The 17,192-nt window shown below is 42.3% G+C and overlaps 1 protein-coding gene across 2 annotated transcripts in view; it reads right to left on the bottom strand.

Moving 5' to 3' along the window:
* grk5l (G protein-coupled receptor kinase 5 like) overlaps positions 1-15,001 on the bottom strand; it is a 31,678-nt gene extending 16,677 nt beyond the window's left edge. The window contains exon 1 of one of the 2 annotated variants that reach the window (XM_033619311.2): positions 14,489-15,001. In XM_033619311.2, coding sequence (XP_033475202.1) covers positions 14,489-14,540 — 52 coding nt within the window. In that variant the 5' untranslated portion in view covers positions 14,541-15,001. The remainder of the gene's footprint in view (positions 1-14,488) is intronic. The other variant, XM_033619312.2, reaches the window with a different exon arrangement.
* Positions 15,002-17,192: the final 2,191 nt, after the last annotated feature.

Below are 17,192 nucleotides of genomic sequence, written 5' to 3'. Positions count from 1 at the left end.
TTATGAACACTGAGCTATTAAAAGTATGAATATGCTCGTAAATGTCGTCTGCAAACCCTCTTGCACTTGCTCCCCCTTTTCTTTCTTTCACTATTAGACAGTTCTCACTGTCTCATGGTCTGTCACTTACACATGTATAGAAATATGCACTGTGCCGTGGGTACGCTTCACACAGGAACTTGTCAGTCTAATTTGTTCCATGAGGGCAGTGTGGTCGCCGCCCTTTATTTATGTTTCTGCTTAGCAGCTCTGACATCATGAAGGCATGTCAAGTGAGGCAAAAATAAGGTCAGAGAGGGAACGACATCCGTCTGGCGCGACACCAGGGGGTTACCGGCATCCCAAACATCTGTGTGTGTATGTATGTGTGCACAGTGTTTCTACTGTGACCTCTCTCTAGTAATGTCCTCATGCTCAATTTAACCGACTCGGGCAGTTCTGCAGGCACCCATCCATCCACACGTTCAAAAATGTCCCTGCTTAGCTGTGAGGTTATATTCACCACTTAAAGCATGTAGCTCTCTCTCTCTCTCTCTCTCACACACACACACACACAGTCTCTAAGATTTCAAACACCTCCACTTGCACTGTCACTCCAGCCGTGCAGTCAGATGTGTTGTGGACAACCAGCCAAAACCACATCCTGAAGCTCACGCTGTGCATCTGGCGTATATGTAAAGACAACATCTGCAGCAGAGTGTGATGTGTGAGCGCTGGCTGAGAGGAGCCCTGTGAATATGTGCTGTTCTCTACACCTACACTATGCAAAAAGCGAGATTTCTGTGGATTTCTTGCACTCATCTTCTCCCTGCACCAACCTAACATTTCATTCTTGCTCACAACCAACTGATTATCCCCTTCTGATTATCGCTCATTCTCACATCACCTCCTTTGTCTGATCTGTTAAATGTCGGCCTCGCAGTTGAGTCACACCGTCGTGGTCTGTGAGGTACCAACACAGTAAAGCCAACCAACACCAGATGACGAAACACTCTTCCATCTCTGCCACAATATCTGTCTGTTCAATACTTGGGGATTATTTGCATCAGAGCTGCAGGTAAGGGTGCGTGCTTTTGTGTATGCAAATCATGAGTGGTAAATACACAACAAGTTCATTGTAAAGCAAAGAGGAGAAGTTTGCATTGGCACCCTGGTAGAACATTCTCTTCTTTCTTCTCAGGGCTCAGCAGAGCTTACCGGCATATTGATTGATCACTATGGCGGCACGGTGGTGTGGTGGTTAGCACTGTCGTCTCACAGAAAGAGGGTTCCTGGTTCAATCCCAGGTGTGGGATTTGCATGTTCTCTCCATGTCAGCGTGGGTTTTCTCCGGGTACTCCAACAGTCCAAAGACATGCAGATTTGGGATAGGTTAATTGGTGACTCTAAATTGTCCTTAGGTGTGAATGGTTGTCTGTCTCTATGTGTCAGCCCTGCGATAGCCTGGCGACCTGTCCAGCGTGTACCCTGCCTCTCGCCCAATGTCAGCTGGGATAGGTTCCAGCTGACACGGACAGAGTGATTTCAGTGTCGGTGTGAGAGTAACGGCTCGCGTTGGATGTTAACAACTGCTGCAGGGCTTCTGCCCAAGTAACAAAATATGTTGAGCAGTGATGAGATCCCATTGTGCTGCGTTAGCTTGTGCTAACTGGGCAGAGAGAGCAGGAGGAGAGCCTCTCATGGGGACAGTCATTCAGCGCTGTGTCGAATGGCATTAACAGCTGCGATTAACAGTGATCAGCTGTTTCTGCCCCCACCCCATCCTACCATTACAAATAGATTGTAATTCTTTGGAAAACACTGATTGCTCATAAAATACACTCTAAATCAGAGACAGCATCACAACTACTGTTTGGAATTTTCACTTGCCTCAGAATTGTATTGCAAAAAATGCTCATTAACATCACAACATGCGTCACAATTTTTTTTTTAGAAAAGCTGATCTGAAATCAGGCATTTCAGGCCGCAACAATCCCAAAACAGCCTGCGAAATTCTGGAGGAACATTACAAAATTAATTCTGTTGTGGAAAAGGTTAATAGTGCTTTTTGCTAAATGCATGTCAGCACTATTTTTTATGATTAAATTCAGTTGCACTTGTTAAACTAATAAAAACAAATAATAAAACATTCATGATTTTTGAAAATTTTGCATATTATTACTCTGTTGTTAAAATGGCATTACATTTGGTGAAACTGGTATAGGATGTGTAACTCAACATTTAGGACTTGAGACTTAGGACTTAAAAGGCGATGACTTGGTCCCACCTCTGTTGATTCAACACTTTAGTAAATTTTAAGGCCTTTTAATACTGACATAATCCTTCACTTTTATCTCATGTAAAAAACTTAGAGAAAGGAGGACATTTTAGGGTTAGCCCTCAGGTTTTGTTTAACTATAACAAGTGTGTGTCTGTGAGTGTGGTCTGTGTGCCACAGGAAGCTGAGGGAAACGCTGCCCAGACCTGAGCAGAAGGGGAGGACTATAGCAGGAAGAAGCTCTTTGTTGCCCTGTTCCACCATGATGTCATGTCGGTCCCCCTCCGTCCAGCCGCCTTATTACCATCCTGAACAAGCCCCTCTGTCCACGTATCCCTCATTATCGCAATAATAACGGCATGAATCCGGGCTGCGACATCTGCTAAGGCTCTCAAAGCAAACATCTGTGACGTACGCCTTTTACCTGGCAAAACTTGACTATTCTTTTGACTGCTGTGGGGGTCACATGTTAAACCACTTAATGAGGGGTCATAAACTCCAAATCAGTCATAGACAATAAAACAGAGATCTTATCGGCAGTATTGATGCTAGCGCACAGCTGTGTCCCCATGCACAAGTGCGCTGTGTTGACAATAACACCTGAATGTAACTTGCCCATAACAATGTAGCTGAATTTAGCATGAAAGCTACATGTTCATGTGTTTACGATTGATCTGGACATAAATTCAGTGTGTGACCTCTACATTTACAAAGCTTTAAGAAAAAATACACAGACTGTTTCCCTGTCTTTATGTCCTTGTAAACATTACTGCTATAAATAGCAACCAGCCCAAGGGCAGGAGCAATGTGTTAATACAAATTGAGGTGGTCAAACCGGTCCATGACCTCAGAGCTGGTGAGCTGTGACAGTTGTCGCTAGAGTAACTGTGTCTGTGTTCATAAATGAACAACTACGTGCGGGAAAATGATTAGTGTGAAAACTTGCATTCAAGGGCAGAAATCTCACAAAGGCAGGGTACATTTCCTGTCATGTGCCACAACCTTCCTGTTCTATAAATACATTAAATATGGAATGTGAAGGAGGGTAAAAAGATTCAATGGACTGAAATTATATAACCCACTGGGCTGTCCGATCAAAGCACCACACACACAGCCCAGGGCACGCTGGGTAATACATGCTGTTTGCTCATCCATAAAGATCCAGGAGGACAGAGCATAGTCCACATGAAGCTAGCCATAATGAGACGCTCCTACGCTCTGACACTGTGCTGGTGTGTTTGTTCACCTCCATAAATGTTTTGATAGGGCGAAACATTATGGCAATGTAATCCTAAATCTCTGTGAGGGGCGGTTTTAGTTCGCTGGGAGTGAAACTCTGCAGTTACATCACAAGTGAGCAAACATGGAGGAAAGTGCTTCCAATGAAAACAAGAGATTCGACTTATCAAACTGATGGAACACATGGTGCGCTGTATGTGGACAGTTATTGTGTGTGTGTGTGTCTGTGTGTGTGGCAAAAACCCATCCCAGAAATAGTGTTAAAGTGATTACACTGCCCTTCCCAAGCTGTCTCTAACTTTTCGATCTGCCCTCCATTTCCTTTTTGTCCTCAAACACACACACACACACACACACACACACACACACACACACACACTCTCGTCATGAAAATGTTTGTTCCACGTCTTGCTCCGACTGTATGTTGACATTCCATGTTCTTTTGTCCCTATTATGGCAACATCCCTCGAAAGGAAAAAAAAGGTGCATGAGAGTTGGTTGTGGCCTTAACTGAGCCGACCTGGTTTTCTGGGGCATTTTGGACCTGCACCTTTTTCCCTTATCGTGTTGGAAAGTCACAGCAGGCCTCAAGGTAGAGCAGGTGCTGAGGTTTATTAGGTTTTACAAAATAAGACGTCGTAAACTCTTTTATTTTCTCTCATAATGCACTTTAAAAAAATCCCCAGGCCATAGGTTCCAATAAATACAGTATGGTGGCTCATGTGGGACTATAGTCTTGTACACACCACTATTTTCTGCTCCTAAAAACATCAACGAGGTGAAAGGATCCTTTGAGTTTTATCTAACTGGCTTTTTTATTCACTTGAAGTCTAAATAGTATGACAGTTATGGCTTTCATACTATGGTGCACCACTTCCTTGCACTTCTAATTCACAAAGCGAGAGCGTCAACGTAACCACAAACTAACTACAACTGAACTCCCACGGTGAGTGATGTCTCCTCCTCTACTACCTGTCCCACATCGACTGCAAGGTGCCAGGGGAGAGAGGAAGAGAGACCCCAACCGTGCTGATGGTGGGAGAGTCGTGGACTGCAATTACTCTCAGCGGCATGCATGGGAGTGGATAAAAATATGTTTCTCTCTTTTTCCCTGATGGACTGAAGTTGCTAAATTTGTTACTTGTTGATTTATAGACATTAAGTCGCTAAGAGGGTCTGAAAAGTTGCTAAATCTAGCGAGAAAGTCACCAAGTTGGCAACACTGTCAGTATAGTCAAGGTCAGACATTTTAAGGGACATAGACATGTTTCAGTGGAGGGGGACTTTAAATTAAATGAACTCATGTAATTTTAAGCCCTGTAATGTCAGACCATGTTGTGTGTGTGTGTACAGTTTCCATGGACATGATGAAGAAGTGCACAGTCTAACATTTAGCTCCTCATACAGCAGGAGACATTAGGGAGAAAGCTTCATAAGATACAGTATTGATTACTCCACGATTAATACACATCAAATATTCATTGGATGTTCCATTAAAGAGCTGTGGCAGCAATGCAGAGGGCAGGAAGCACACCTCAGGCCTAATATGTATCGAGACACGATATAATTCTGTATAAGTAATCACCTGCATGTCTGACATGGGGAAAAAAGATATCCTCACTTTGGCTGCTTGGTGCATTCCTGGACTACTTTAGTGACGAGCTGTTAAAATTCACATTTTTTCCTGCATCCACTTTCCCTTAGCCCACCTTGTCTACTTCTACTTCAGATAATTATCTCCTATATTTCCCAGAATTCCACTCGACAACCCCCGGAGGACAGGCGTGAACTTGTTGCATCCAGCTGAGTTATGTATACTGTACGTGTGGGTAGAGGCAGCAATAACAATAGAGATAGTAAGAGCCAGAGAGCTGAATTTTTCCACTCAAGAAAAAATGAGTCACACTCCTACTCAAAACACAGCGAGCCTTGTGGACTGTTGTCGATGGAGAAATGGGTATCTCAGCTTCTTCTTTGGTTTATTTCACCATGTTTGACTGTCGTGAGAAGATGGGGAGCCAAGAAAAAAAAAACAGGATTCACACAAAAAAAATGTCTCAATTTCAATTAAAACTGTGCTGAAAATATCTCAGCATGAAATAATTACTTTGTATAGTCACCTGCATGAATGACAAACAAAATCGGTCCAAAAATATTCTTTACTTTGCCATATTTTAATTTGGGGAAATGATTGCATGAATACAAAAACACAAAAATACAAACATTTTCACTCTTACAATTTCTATCAAATAACTATGCTTATTCACATGTAATAAGTATCAGTCCCAAATGCTTGCTTAACATGCTAACAAAGCCTACCCACGATGATGACAATGGCACAATGCTAACATGCTGGTGTTTAGCATCTTTGATAGCTTGTTAGAATGCTAACATTTGCTCGTTTACACTATTTTCAATAAAAGTTGATCAATTTCCACTGACTGAAATCTGAAATTTGTGCACTGAATCATGTTTTAACATAGAAAACATTATATGGAAGCCTGTATGTTATGATGTTGGGAAGGAGGTGAAGGGTTTATAACGGGCTACTAAAAAATACTTAAAGGGATACTTTGCCGATTTTCAACTAGCTTTGTAACAGAACAGTACTTTCCTCCATCTAACCAGTGCCTAGATATTTCCCAGATGACATGCATCATCCAGCGGAGATTTGCTGGTTCTCCCAGGCTGTTGCTCAAACTACAGGCTATACGTCCGCGTTGTCACATTGCCAGTCACCCATGCCACCATCACAGACACAGAGATTATAGAAGCAGATCAAACTCAGACCAAAATCCGATCAAACAGTAAAACTAGGCAGTGCTGATCGAATATAAATCAAGATTATGTTCCTACACTGCCTATTTCTCGCCTAAAATATTTTAGAAACATATTTTAATGTCCTATTTAGCTGTAATCGTGCGAGTTTGTGAACAGGAAGTGCGTGCCATACAGTTTCAAGCATAGTAAAAACAGAGGCTGAAAAAACGGAGGTCAAACAGTATTGTTTAACTGTAATAGCCTACAAGAATGTTGCTGTGACAGCTGGACACCAGACAAGTTTGCATCACATCACCTACCAGCTGGAGCATTTACTGGTCTGGTGTGATGCAGTGCATTCTGGTTGTAGGTTTTTTACGGCTTGAGCAAAATCAAATGCCACAGCCCCTTTTTCTCTGTTTTCTTTGATCATATAGGACCAATTTCAAAAGTATTTGCATCTCTCTACTGCATAGACAGCTCAGTTTTATGAAAAGCCCATCTTCCCAGCAGTCAAATACGTCTTTAAACAAGAGAGTCTATAGTCATGATAATGACTCTGTCAGATTGTACAGAAGTGCTTTAAGAAATGCCAAAATGCTAACATGCTCACAATTGCATAGCTAGCATGCTGAAGTTTAGCAGGTATAATGCTCACAATCTTGGTTTAGCATGTTAGCATGCCAACATTTGATAATCAGCATTAGCCTATTTGGTGCAAGGAATTGGTCATAAACTTAAGTGCTGAACACATTAAAATGTTGAGCTGATGATGGTGCCAGATAGAAATTCAAAGGACTATCAAAATTATTACAGTCCATACTGTGAAAAACACAAATGTCTGAAAGAAATTTCATGGCAATCCATCCAATCACCATCAACCAGACATCTCACTAAACCACGGATGTCAGCCTAGTGGTGGTGCTAGACAGTAGCTAAAGTCAGAAAGTTTCACCCTACGGGGACCATTAATATCTGTACCAAATTGAAATATTTCAGTCTGAACCAACAAGACAGATGTTACTAGCATGGCTAAAAATGTTATTTTTAGCCATGCTAGTAACATCTGTCTCGTTGGTTCAGACTGAAATATTTCAGTCTGAACCATTTTCAGACTGAAATATTTTCAGCTTAACATTAATGATATTATCAGTAAGCAGTAACCCTGACTTCCAGTAAACTGTGTTGGGTCTAATGTTGCAGGCTACATGCTCCTAAAGCATGCACGCTGGGAAGTGACAACATGAAAAAACACAACTATTGCTTTAATAATCAAAGTGAATCACCTCAGAGAGAGGTGATGGATATGAGATGTGTAAGAGCGGGTCACGAACAGCCCTGCAGCTATTTGCAACAGACTTTATTCATAGGTTTTCTTTTCCTATTCTGTGCTTCTTTCCCATCAGAACAACCCAGCGAGGAAACGACGGGCTGGTTTCCCCCTCGTGTATTTCACTCTCCCCTCTATTAAAGCTCTCTACCCAATAAAAGTCGACGGCATTATGTCATGGCTCCGTCCTTTTCAGAGGGGTCCTTAGGGAGGAGCACTCCAGGCAAGTGTTTTTGTTTGTGAGGAAGTGGGAGAGAATTCACTCATCCTGACATTACCATTAGCTGACAGGTGGAGGATCAGACGGGACAACAGAGACCTGTATTGTGTGTTTACAGTTAGTGGTTTGAGATTGAAACAGGTTACTCAGCTCTTTTCACTTGAATTTTGTCAATACTACCAACAGCAGCTTGCCTGGCTTGCTGAGACTTGCTATGGCATCACATGTTGAAGCAACACCATCCTAACTCCCCCCCACCCCTCTGCAGCAGGAGCTCGAACACACTGTGCATTTTCAGAACCCACACAAATCGCCTGTACAGACAAATACCTTATGCCTGTTATCTCATGTTATCTTGTATAACGCACTGTTTCTTGACATCACTGATCAGTTGGCCTTATGATGTTCGTACTAATCAGAACATCCTATTGAGAGTGCAATGGGGCCACAAAAAACATGATATGCATGATTTCATGCACAAATAATTCCAATCAGGACTTGTTGCTATCTAAATCTGGGACAACTATAGTGTGCTTTGGAGGACCCCAAATGACTGGATACCAGCATATCTAGGTGTTAAGCATGCAAAGCTATTCTCTGTGGATACTCTCATTTGTAATTTAGCACACAGATGAGTCTAACATTTATTAAACGCAACATAATTCTGCACTTATGTCAGATAACTGCAAGGTATTACTGCTTTTTTTGACAACCAATAGGCCAATTCAATGACTACTACTACTTGAGACATTTAATTATACAACCATTTTCATTATCAATCATCATTTAATTCTATGAACTGTCAAAAAGTGGTAAAAAAAAAATACCAAACAGTCCAAAACCACAGTATATTCTATTTGCCCATAAGCTATTTAACAGAGTTTGGGCTTTCTTACTTTTTCATATATATTTCATTCATTTAGCCAAAGCTTTCAACCAAAGCAACTAACAATAAGCGCATTCAACCAAGTGGATACAACCCAAAAATTGCAAGACTGATGCATTCGTACATGCAATATCTAAAAAATGACCAATATGATTTGATTATCAAAATAGTTGCCAAATGATTTGCTTCGATCAACTAAGTGATTAAATGACGAATAACTGTGGCTCTAAATTCTACTGTGATTCCCATCTCAAGCTTACATACATATAAAATGGAAACCACTTACATTCATCACAGTTACAGTGTTCATTTTGGGTCTTTACATGATAACCGCAGACTGTAAAAAATAATGTAGCTAACGTAGCTAAATCAACATAGCTACTGTGATATAACCTATTAGTTTGTGGACTGCCATTTTGAAGCCTTGAGTTTGGCATTGCAACAGTGCTTAATTTGAGCTGGAATGTACTGGAACGCACCAGGATCTTTTCAGAAAAGGCACGCGCTGGCCACCTGGCACTCAATATGCTGTTGTAGTGGTTTGTTTTCCAGACATGTGAGTATCTTTGAGCAGTGAAAGTTATTATTTATTTCTTTTTACTTGTCGGCAGTGATCTGTTTTCCACAGAGCTCTACGTGCGAGCATTTTACTCGCATTTGCGACTAAAAATAGTTTTGTGCAAGCAAAATAAATCATTCAGCACGCTGTTCGAGTACAGATTTCAACCAGCAGCAGAAACGAAAGGCGAATCCTGCCGGTTGTGGGTTGAACAGGGGTCACAGACAGGAATACGGCGGTCAAATAGGCCGGCGGGTCCGCGGCGCAAGATAGTGGCTTACTGGCGACAAATTAGTCCGACTCCAGGTCCAGTAGCCTAATTTCCTCTTTCATTGGCGTCATGACTGCCCAGTAGTACCTGGACAACCGAGCCGTGGCGGCACACAGGTATGTGACGTGTCAGAGGAGAAACGAGCCGTTCACATTTTTCTCTTTGTGTCAGGTAACGGCCCACAAACCTCACCGCACTTTAGGGACTGTTCTTTACTTATGGAGGGACTGTTCTTTACTTGTCAGGGGAAGAGGGTGGCTGGTTGATTTTTATTTTATTTATTTTATTTCAATCCCCCCCATGTTAATCACTTATTGATGCTGTTTTTGAAGTATGAATAAGTCAATATGTAATTTATTCCACTGAAATATCATTGATGTATTATAGAAGTGATTTATCTTTTTATAAATGACAAAAAGCACATTGCCTCATTTTTGCTGTGGTACTGTGATACTACTCAGAACCGTGATACTTTCACTGGTATCGTACCGTGGGTCCCAATTTTGGTACCGTAACAACACTAGATGTCACAATCATTCCATTTGGAGTTGCGCAGTGAGCCGGCTCGGGTGCCACTTAAAAAAGTGTTCCCCCACTTTTGGGTGTGGGGAAACACTGGGAGGAGTGGATCTGGCATAAGCTGTAGTGATGCCACGCAGACCCCGCCCTTACATATGTGTAATTGTAAGTCTTACTAAAATGTAAACAGGTGAGTTATATAAAAAAAAATCATCAGTTGCTATGAATGCTGACATTAGCCAGAGACCAAAACTGCTTTCTGTAAAAGGCTGTAAAAATGTTTATTTCTGCTGTAAAGTTGGACATTTTAACATGTTTATGTGGATTGACTAAATTCTGGAGCCAGTCTCAAGTGGCAATTAGAGGAACTGCACTTTTTGGCATTTCTGTGTTGGCTTCATTTTTCAGCATTGCAGGTTGCTGCTTCATTAGTCTTCAAAATAGTCTCCTTGTGACTTTTGACAAATTGCCAAAAACAAGCCAGTGACATGCAGCGGTGCAACTTGGTGAATCACTATGGCCCAGACAAAACAGTGAAACTTGGTACTTTGTGAAGTCTACTCAAACAACGAGAAACAGTCATGGCCGCTGATGGAGACAGAAAAACGAATGAGCATGGGGAAAGCACCTGTGGTTGAAAATGTCCTTGTCAAGTGGATTGATAATGCCCTGTCACGTCATGCCCCCATAACTTCATAATCATATGATAAACACACAGATGTCAATGACATGGTAATCTGCATGAGGAACAAAGAAAAGAAAAAACACTCAGCTATGATGAATATCTACTTATAGTCATGAGTTTGACCTGGACAGATGTGATCACTATAAGAGGCCTCCACCATATAGGCTGTCAAACAAGGTCCTTGTTTCATTATAGAAATTCTTCTATAAGCCTGCAACAAATAAATCACTGTAGAGGATCACAGATCAACAGAGTTCCAAAATCATTCTTTCAACCGGTCTGGATTTTAATCCAATGACATTACCTAAAACTTCTGTTTGAGGAAACAAAGGGGGAGAAAAACAAAAGACACTGAGAGAACAGATGCCATGTTTCCATCATCACGTCTCACCTTAGCCACCTGGAAATAAACTAATCCTTCGCCACTCAGGTCATTTTACCATGGAGATATCTGTTAACGTACTGGCTGTACTGTATGAGGCACTTCCCTGTACTGAATTTTACACCAAATGTGATAGAAGTGATTTTCGCTTGTGCAACCACAGCCTCCAAAAAACACGACAGCCTGAATGTGAAAGCCAGCAGGCATCGGAGTGGAATTCAGTCCAGTAGCCCAAACTAAATACCCCGGCTCTGCTACAGCAATTCAAGAAAGGCATCTGGATGCAGCAATGCAGTTTTTCCCCCTTACTCTCATTCACTTCGACAGCCGATGACGTTCGCTCGCCTGGCTTGGAATCTGCGACCGCTGCCAGCAAGAGTTGTGAATGGGGAGGCAGGAACACACACACACACACACACACACACACACACACACACACACATAATAAGCTCAGGGTCTACTGCACTGATGTTGCTCTCGTCAGAGCAGCTGGGTTCAGGTTACATTGAAACAAAGGAATTCACCCCCACACCCCTCATCTGCTAACACACATAAATCTACAGTGTACCCTGGTATTAAGCCTGCTCAGTCTATGTCACTATATGTCAGCTAACATTAAAAAGGCTGAAACAAACAGCCATGAATAACTTCGCAGGGCTTCTTTTTTGATCTGCTGTGACCCCCAGTTTCCTCAGCTGACATAGCTCATACAGACAGCGGAGCTTTTAAGATCAGCACAGCAGCACGTCCTGCTGCTCTGACATAGTTAACTGTACTGTAGACGTCAGATGATACTCAGATGACCGTGCAGGAGATCGGGGTGTTTCATTTCACTGCATACTCATCATCCATAAAGCATCTTCCGCAGAGACCAGAGAGCAGCTCCACAGGAAGATGGAGCTCGGATGGCAGTAGCCCACTCAGTTTGTTATGTAACGATCAATTTGATTAAATAGCTTATGGGCTGCATCTAACTGATAGTGTATAATACCATTTGGCTTTATGTAAGAGAGCGGTCACTTAACGAGATGGTTCAATACGGTCAGAGCTGCTTCTTTTCAGCTATGGAAAAGCCATGAGTTACATTTTCCACTCTGTGATTAACATGAAACAGCATGTTGATCGTAAATCCTCTTTGATCCATAAGTTAATCTCCCATCTCTGGGTTCTCTAATCAATGAGGAGTGTTCACAAGGTCTTGGTGGCAAAACCAGGACCAGTACTGTCAGATCTGTCTGACACAGAGGAGCCACAGAGCGATGCAAGGTTGGCACAGGGCCTGTGTTGTGGCTCCTTGCCTGGGGATATCAATCGCTGTTTTATTTCTACGCTTCGCTGCCACTTACACTGTTTCACTGATTTGAGAGGTGTGAGGACGATGGCACAAAACAAAGATTGCAGTGGAAACTGGGCCTTCCTGTTGTGCGTCCCTGCGAGCGTTTGGACAGAGGATGCATGCCTCTCGCTTCAGCTCCGGCTTGAGACGCACTCGCATAAACAAACAGGAATAAACACTTTATTTGCTCCATTCACATCCTCTCACTGGTGCTGGTATGTTACCCAAAGTGAGCCTCTGTGTATACTGTCCCCTGCCATACATATGAGTGAGAAGCTGGAGGGTTACCACCAGCAGCACACAGGGATCTCTTTGGCACCAGGCCCCTATAAGATAAAACCTCTAATGAATTACACAGTATGACACTCACAACAACCTGTGACATGTTTCAGAGTGCGTAGTGCAACGAATCTGAACTCAACTGTTGATCTACTCTCACACGCCTGCATTTGTAGGGCCATTGATCAAGCTGTGGAGAAAGTCGTGCTTCAGCTCTTAACTCAAAGGACCGTTTCATCCCTTAATGCGAAACTGTAAAAGGCCCTTTCTCCCCCACACACAGTCAGGGACTGGATGAGCACCAATGGAGCAGCTGGGACAAGCGAGATCTGTCATGGGTCATTAGCTGCTCTTATTAATTCATGAAGCTTAATTCACCCGGCCCAGTCGTGCTCTGCCCCCATAAGACAAAACGTCCAGATTGACCCGCAGACATCCTCTGTTAAGGTTTTTTTTTTTTTTTCGGGCATTTTTAAGCCTTTAATTGATAGGACAGATGAGTGTGAAGGGGGGAGAGAGAGAGGGAGCGACACGCAGCAAAGGGCCACAGGCTGGAGTCGAACCCAGGCCGCTGCGGCAACAGCCCCGCACATGGGGCGCCCGCTCCACCACCAAGCCACCGATGCCCCAAGGGTTTTGACAGCATCTCAGCTTCCTGTTTTACTCCATCAATTCCCATGAAACTCTCCCTGCCCTCTCCGCAGACTAGCCCCCCTTTTTTTCCTCCTAAGTATGTCATCATGTGAGATAAATGGAAGGAGCTGCCAGAGGCGCACAGTCCTCTCCTGCGTCACCCCGCAACTCCACAGAGACTGTTGCCACATGAAACCACGTGCAACCAAACTTGTGTGTGCACTTGTGAGAGTGGGTGAGTTACTTAGAATTTACAGCGTTTCCAGTGCAGTTAAAGGTTTCATCGTTTATTCTGAAGAGGCATGACATATACAGAGCTCTAAGGAAGTATGATGCCTTCTTTTTTTTAATCCACTTGTTCCCAAAACAGGTTCATGGACATCTAGAAGACTTCCAGGGAAACAATCATGGTGTTTGACTGCATGATGTTTACCTGCAAGCCTTCCTCCTGCCCTCAGCACGACCCTGGCTTTCTCCCTAAAAAAACAGAGCTGTTAATGAAACTTAATACCTTTATATTTCAACCTATAAAGTCAGGCTACATGTGGCCTTCTCAGACATTGGACCGTTTCTACACTGATAACCAGTCTCCCTCTGTGCAGGCCCCATACAAAGATTTCAACACCAGTAACGTCATCAGATCACCGTTCAAATGCCAGTCAGCCTACACTCATTTATTCTCTGTGTATAAAGAGTTATTCCCTGCTTCAGTGTGTGCCTCAGCATGTATAATGTTGCGAAAGAGCGCATTCATTTGCACAGACAGCGAAAGCGGATGTGGGAGGCAGATTTTTTCCCCCTACATAGCCTATGTGGGAAAACGCATATGATCTGTCAAATTCAATGAGGATAAAATGATCCATGAGATTGATTATAGGTTAGAATTGATCACCTTAGGAATGATTCCCAGTGAGATGTGTTCATGTTAAGTGTGTTATTGCATAAGAGTCTTTTTTTCTGTTGCATCTGTAGGGTTTACCTGCTGTACTGAGCCGTACAGTCCGCAAGCTACCTACCTACTGCCGTCATCATTACGATTATTCCCACCTTTTCTGCATATTGAGCGCAAAATGTGACACAGCCAGGCCTATACTTACTGTTTGCACTTAGCTCCTTTTATGTGCCAACTTACCCTCTCTCGCTTTTAGCAGTACAGTGTTGGCTACTATGTTCTCCAGCTCCATCAAAAAAAAAAATCCTAAATGCAGAGGTTTTCGGTTCACAGGCGTCTGCAGCGAAAACAACGTCTTTCGGCGTTTGTATGCTGTGTGGGGTTTCTCTTCACTCCTCGTCGGTATCCGAGCAAATTTCACTCATATCAAAGTCGTAATGGATAAAACAGGATGTCATAGATTTGCTTGCAATGTAAGCTGGGCATGGTTCTTGTTGTGGGTTGGAAGTGCGGCGCTGCATTTCTACTCCAATCCCCCCAAAACCTTTCCATGCGTAATTTGGCTGCGGAATCTCTCCGATGCAGAAAGTATTAACGTTGGAGGCACCGATGTCTGCGAACCGTGTCCTTAACAGCGGATTCTTTACAGCGGTACGGCAGGACACTACCAGCTTTACATTACAACAGCAGGGGTTGGTTGAGCGCACCAGAGAGGACATCAGCGCGCCCCCCTCCTCTGTTGGTGCGTAATCAAAATGGGCTGGGCCTCTCTGTCACAGCTGCGTCAAGCGGCGGACGGAAACAACTTCACGGGAAGTGAAGCTAATTTGTCAACAAAATAAACTACCAATAGTCCTAGTTTTTCCTCACAATTACAGCCAGAAACGTAAGTTAAAGGATGCAAAAAATCCATACACATAAGCGTAAATGTTAAAATTCACAATTATCCACACCTGTAAAGCAGCTATGGTCCACCTGCACAGGTGTTTCCACTTGTTAGCTGATTGTACCTCCTCTCAGGCTGTGTGGATGTGTACAAACCTTTTACACTGACTCTCAACAAGTCAGCTTTACGGTGTGGTGACATCAGCACCCAGCATAGGTTCACCCAACCTGAGCAGAGGTCTAATCAGACAGATAACTGAGAACACCTGTGAGGACATCCTTTGTCTCAGTTTATGTCCGCCTAGTACCCTGTGTCCTCATGAGGACATCAGATTGTAAGTTTCCTGCACTTTACACTTTTTTTGGTTTATTTATGATTAATACAATTTGTAGTTTGATATGACAACACATTTGACCAATTTAGCAACAGTAACAAGCTAAGTTGCTGTTAATTAGGAAGTGCTCATTTGAGGACATTTGGGACTTTATTATTGTTGATAATGTCTAGTTTTTTATACTTATCAGATCCTACTAATCCCAAATAGCTAGGAGAAATTAAAAATACATACCAAAAAAGTTACGGTCTCAGGTGGATATTATTCCAGGACATGAATGCATGTCTGCTGAAACCTTGTTGTAAAGCTTTAGAAATGCCCATTCTCTTAAAATGCACATTGGCTATATTGCAATTGAGAGTAAAATAAGTAACTAACTATAATAATAACTCATAACTATAATACTTCATTTAAGTCTGGGGGACAATATTTTACCTCATCTCAGTGGTATAACTCAGGTATGCATTGCTTAGGAGACATTGTAAATTACCCTGATTTAAGAAGCTTTCAGGATTTGAAAGAAACATACAAATTGTTACTGTCAACTCCTTTTTCTGTATCTACAATCATGTTCTGCTATACAGGCTGAAAATATCTTGAGTGACAACCAACTTGTTATTCATCCAGTAATGAATGCTATTAGGAAACTATCTGGATTTAGCTTTTTTTTTTAAATTTCTAATACATTTTAGAGCACACACAAACTCCAATTGGAACTATAGCAATTTGGAACAAGAACTGCGCTGAATCATTGATAGACAGATTGACTGCTCTCCAGCGTGTAAACTACTTAATGATAATTCATGGCTGAACTTTAATCACACTCAAAGGCAGCTATGGTTATCAGCATGCACTGCTGCTACAAAGATGTTGGTGGTTTGGTGGAAACCGCCACACTACTGAGCAGTGGAGATACTCTGTAACAGACTTTATCTTTGGATTTCTTTGTTGCTAGGATGAAGGGGGCAGGTTACATCATGCTTGAGGCTAGGAAGGAAGTACTCAACATAGCTAGAAAAATGTCATGAATTTGTGTTTGTATTTTGTCTTATTTCAGTGCACGTTTGAGAATCTTTATACATGTATAGTAGAATTAAGAGAAAGACCCATGTGGATGTTGAGGGTCAGGGTTGAGGAATGACCAAAAGGTGCAGGTGTGTATGTTGTGTTACTTCTTTGTGTCTGTTAATGCCATAACAGGAGAGCTGTATTATATGTGGTATGATGTTATGAAGAGGTCAGACAGTCAGTTTTGTTTTTGTTATTATTATTATGTCCTGTTTTGTTAGTTTAACCACCTGTCATTGCCCTGATATCTACATGTGCTCTAATATTGACAACAATTATTTGTGATGTATACCTGCAAGTTGTGCCGAAAATAAAATGATGTCAAATAAAAAAGAAGGGTAAAATAACTGTAGTGGTGAATATAGTGGTGTATAAAATGTAAAGACGCCCTCTGGTGGTGCAATTTCTACATGATGAACGACATAAGAGAAATGATAGGTTGTAATAAGGTTATGGATACGCTGCATAGGCAGCATTTAGTGCCCGATGATGATGATGATGCCTGATGATACCCACGACCCATGATTACAAACTAAATGGATCCAAGTAGCAAAAGGCTTTTATTTCTACTACACTGTTTTGTCTGGGTCATATTCACTCAGGTCAGGAACGTCATGTCTTCCATGTTGGTGGCATCTGAGATTCCAAAAGTGTGT

The sequence above is a fragment of the Epinephelus lanceolatus genome, chromosome 9, assembly GCF_041903045.1.
Source record: "Epinephelus lanceolatus isolate andai-2023 chromosome 9, ASM4190304v1, whole genome shotgun sequence".
NCBI classification, from domain to species: domain Eukaryota; kingdom Metazoa; phylum Chordata; class Actinopteri; order Perciformes; family Serranidae; genus Epinephelus; species Epinephelus lanceolatus.
Note: the sequence above shows the minus strand (reverse complement) of the source record. Positions and strands in the feature narration are given on the sequence as shown.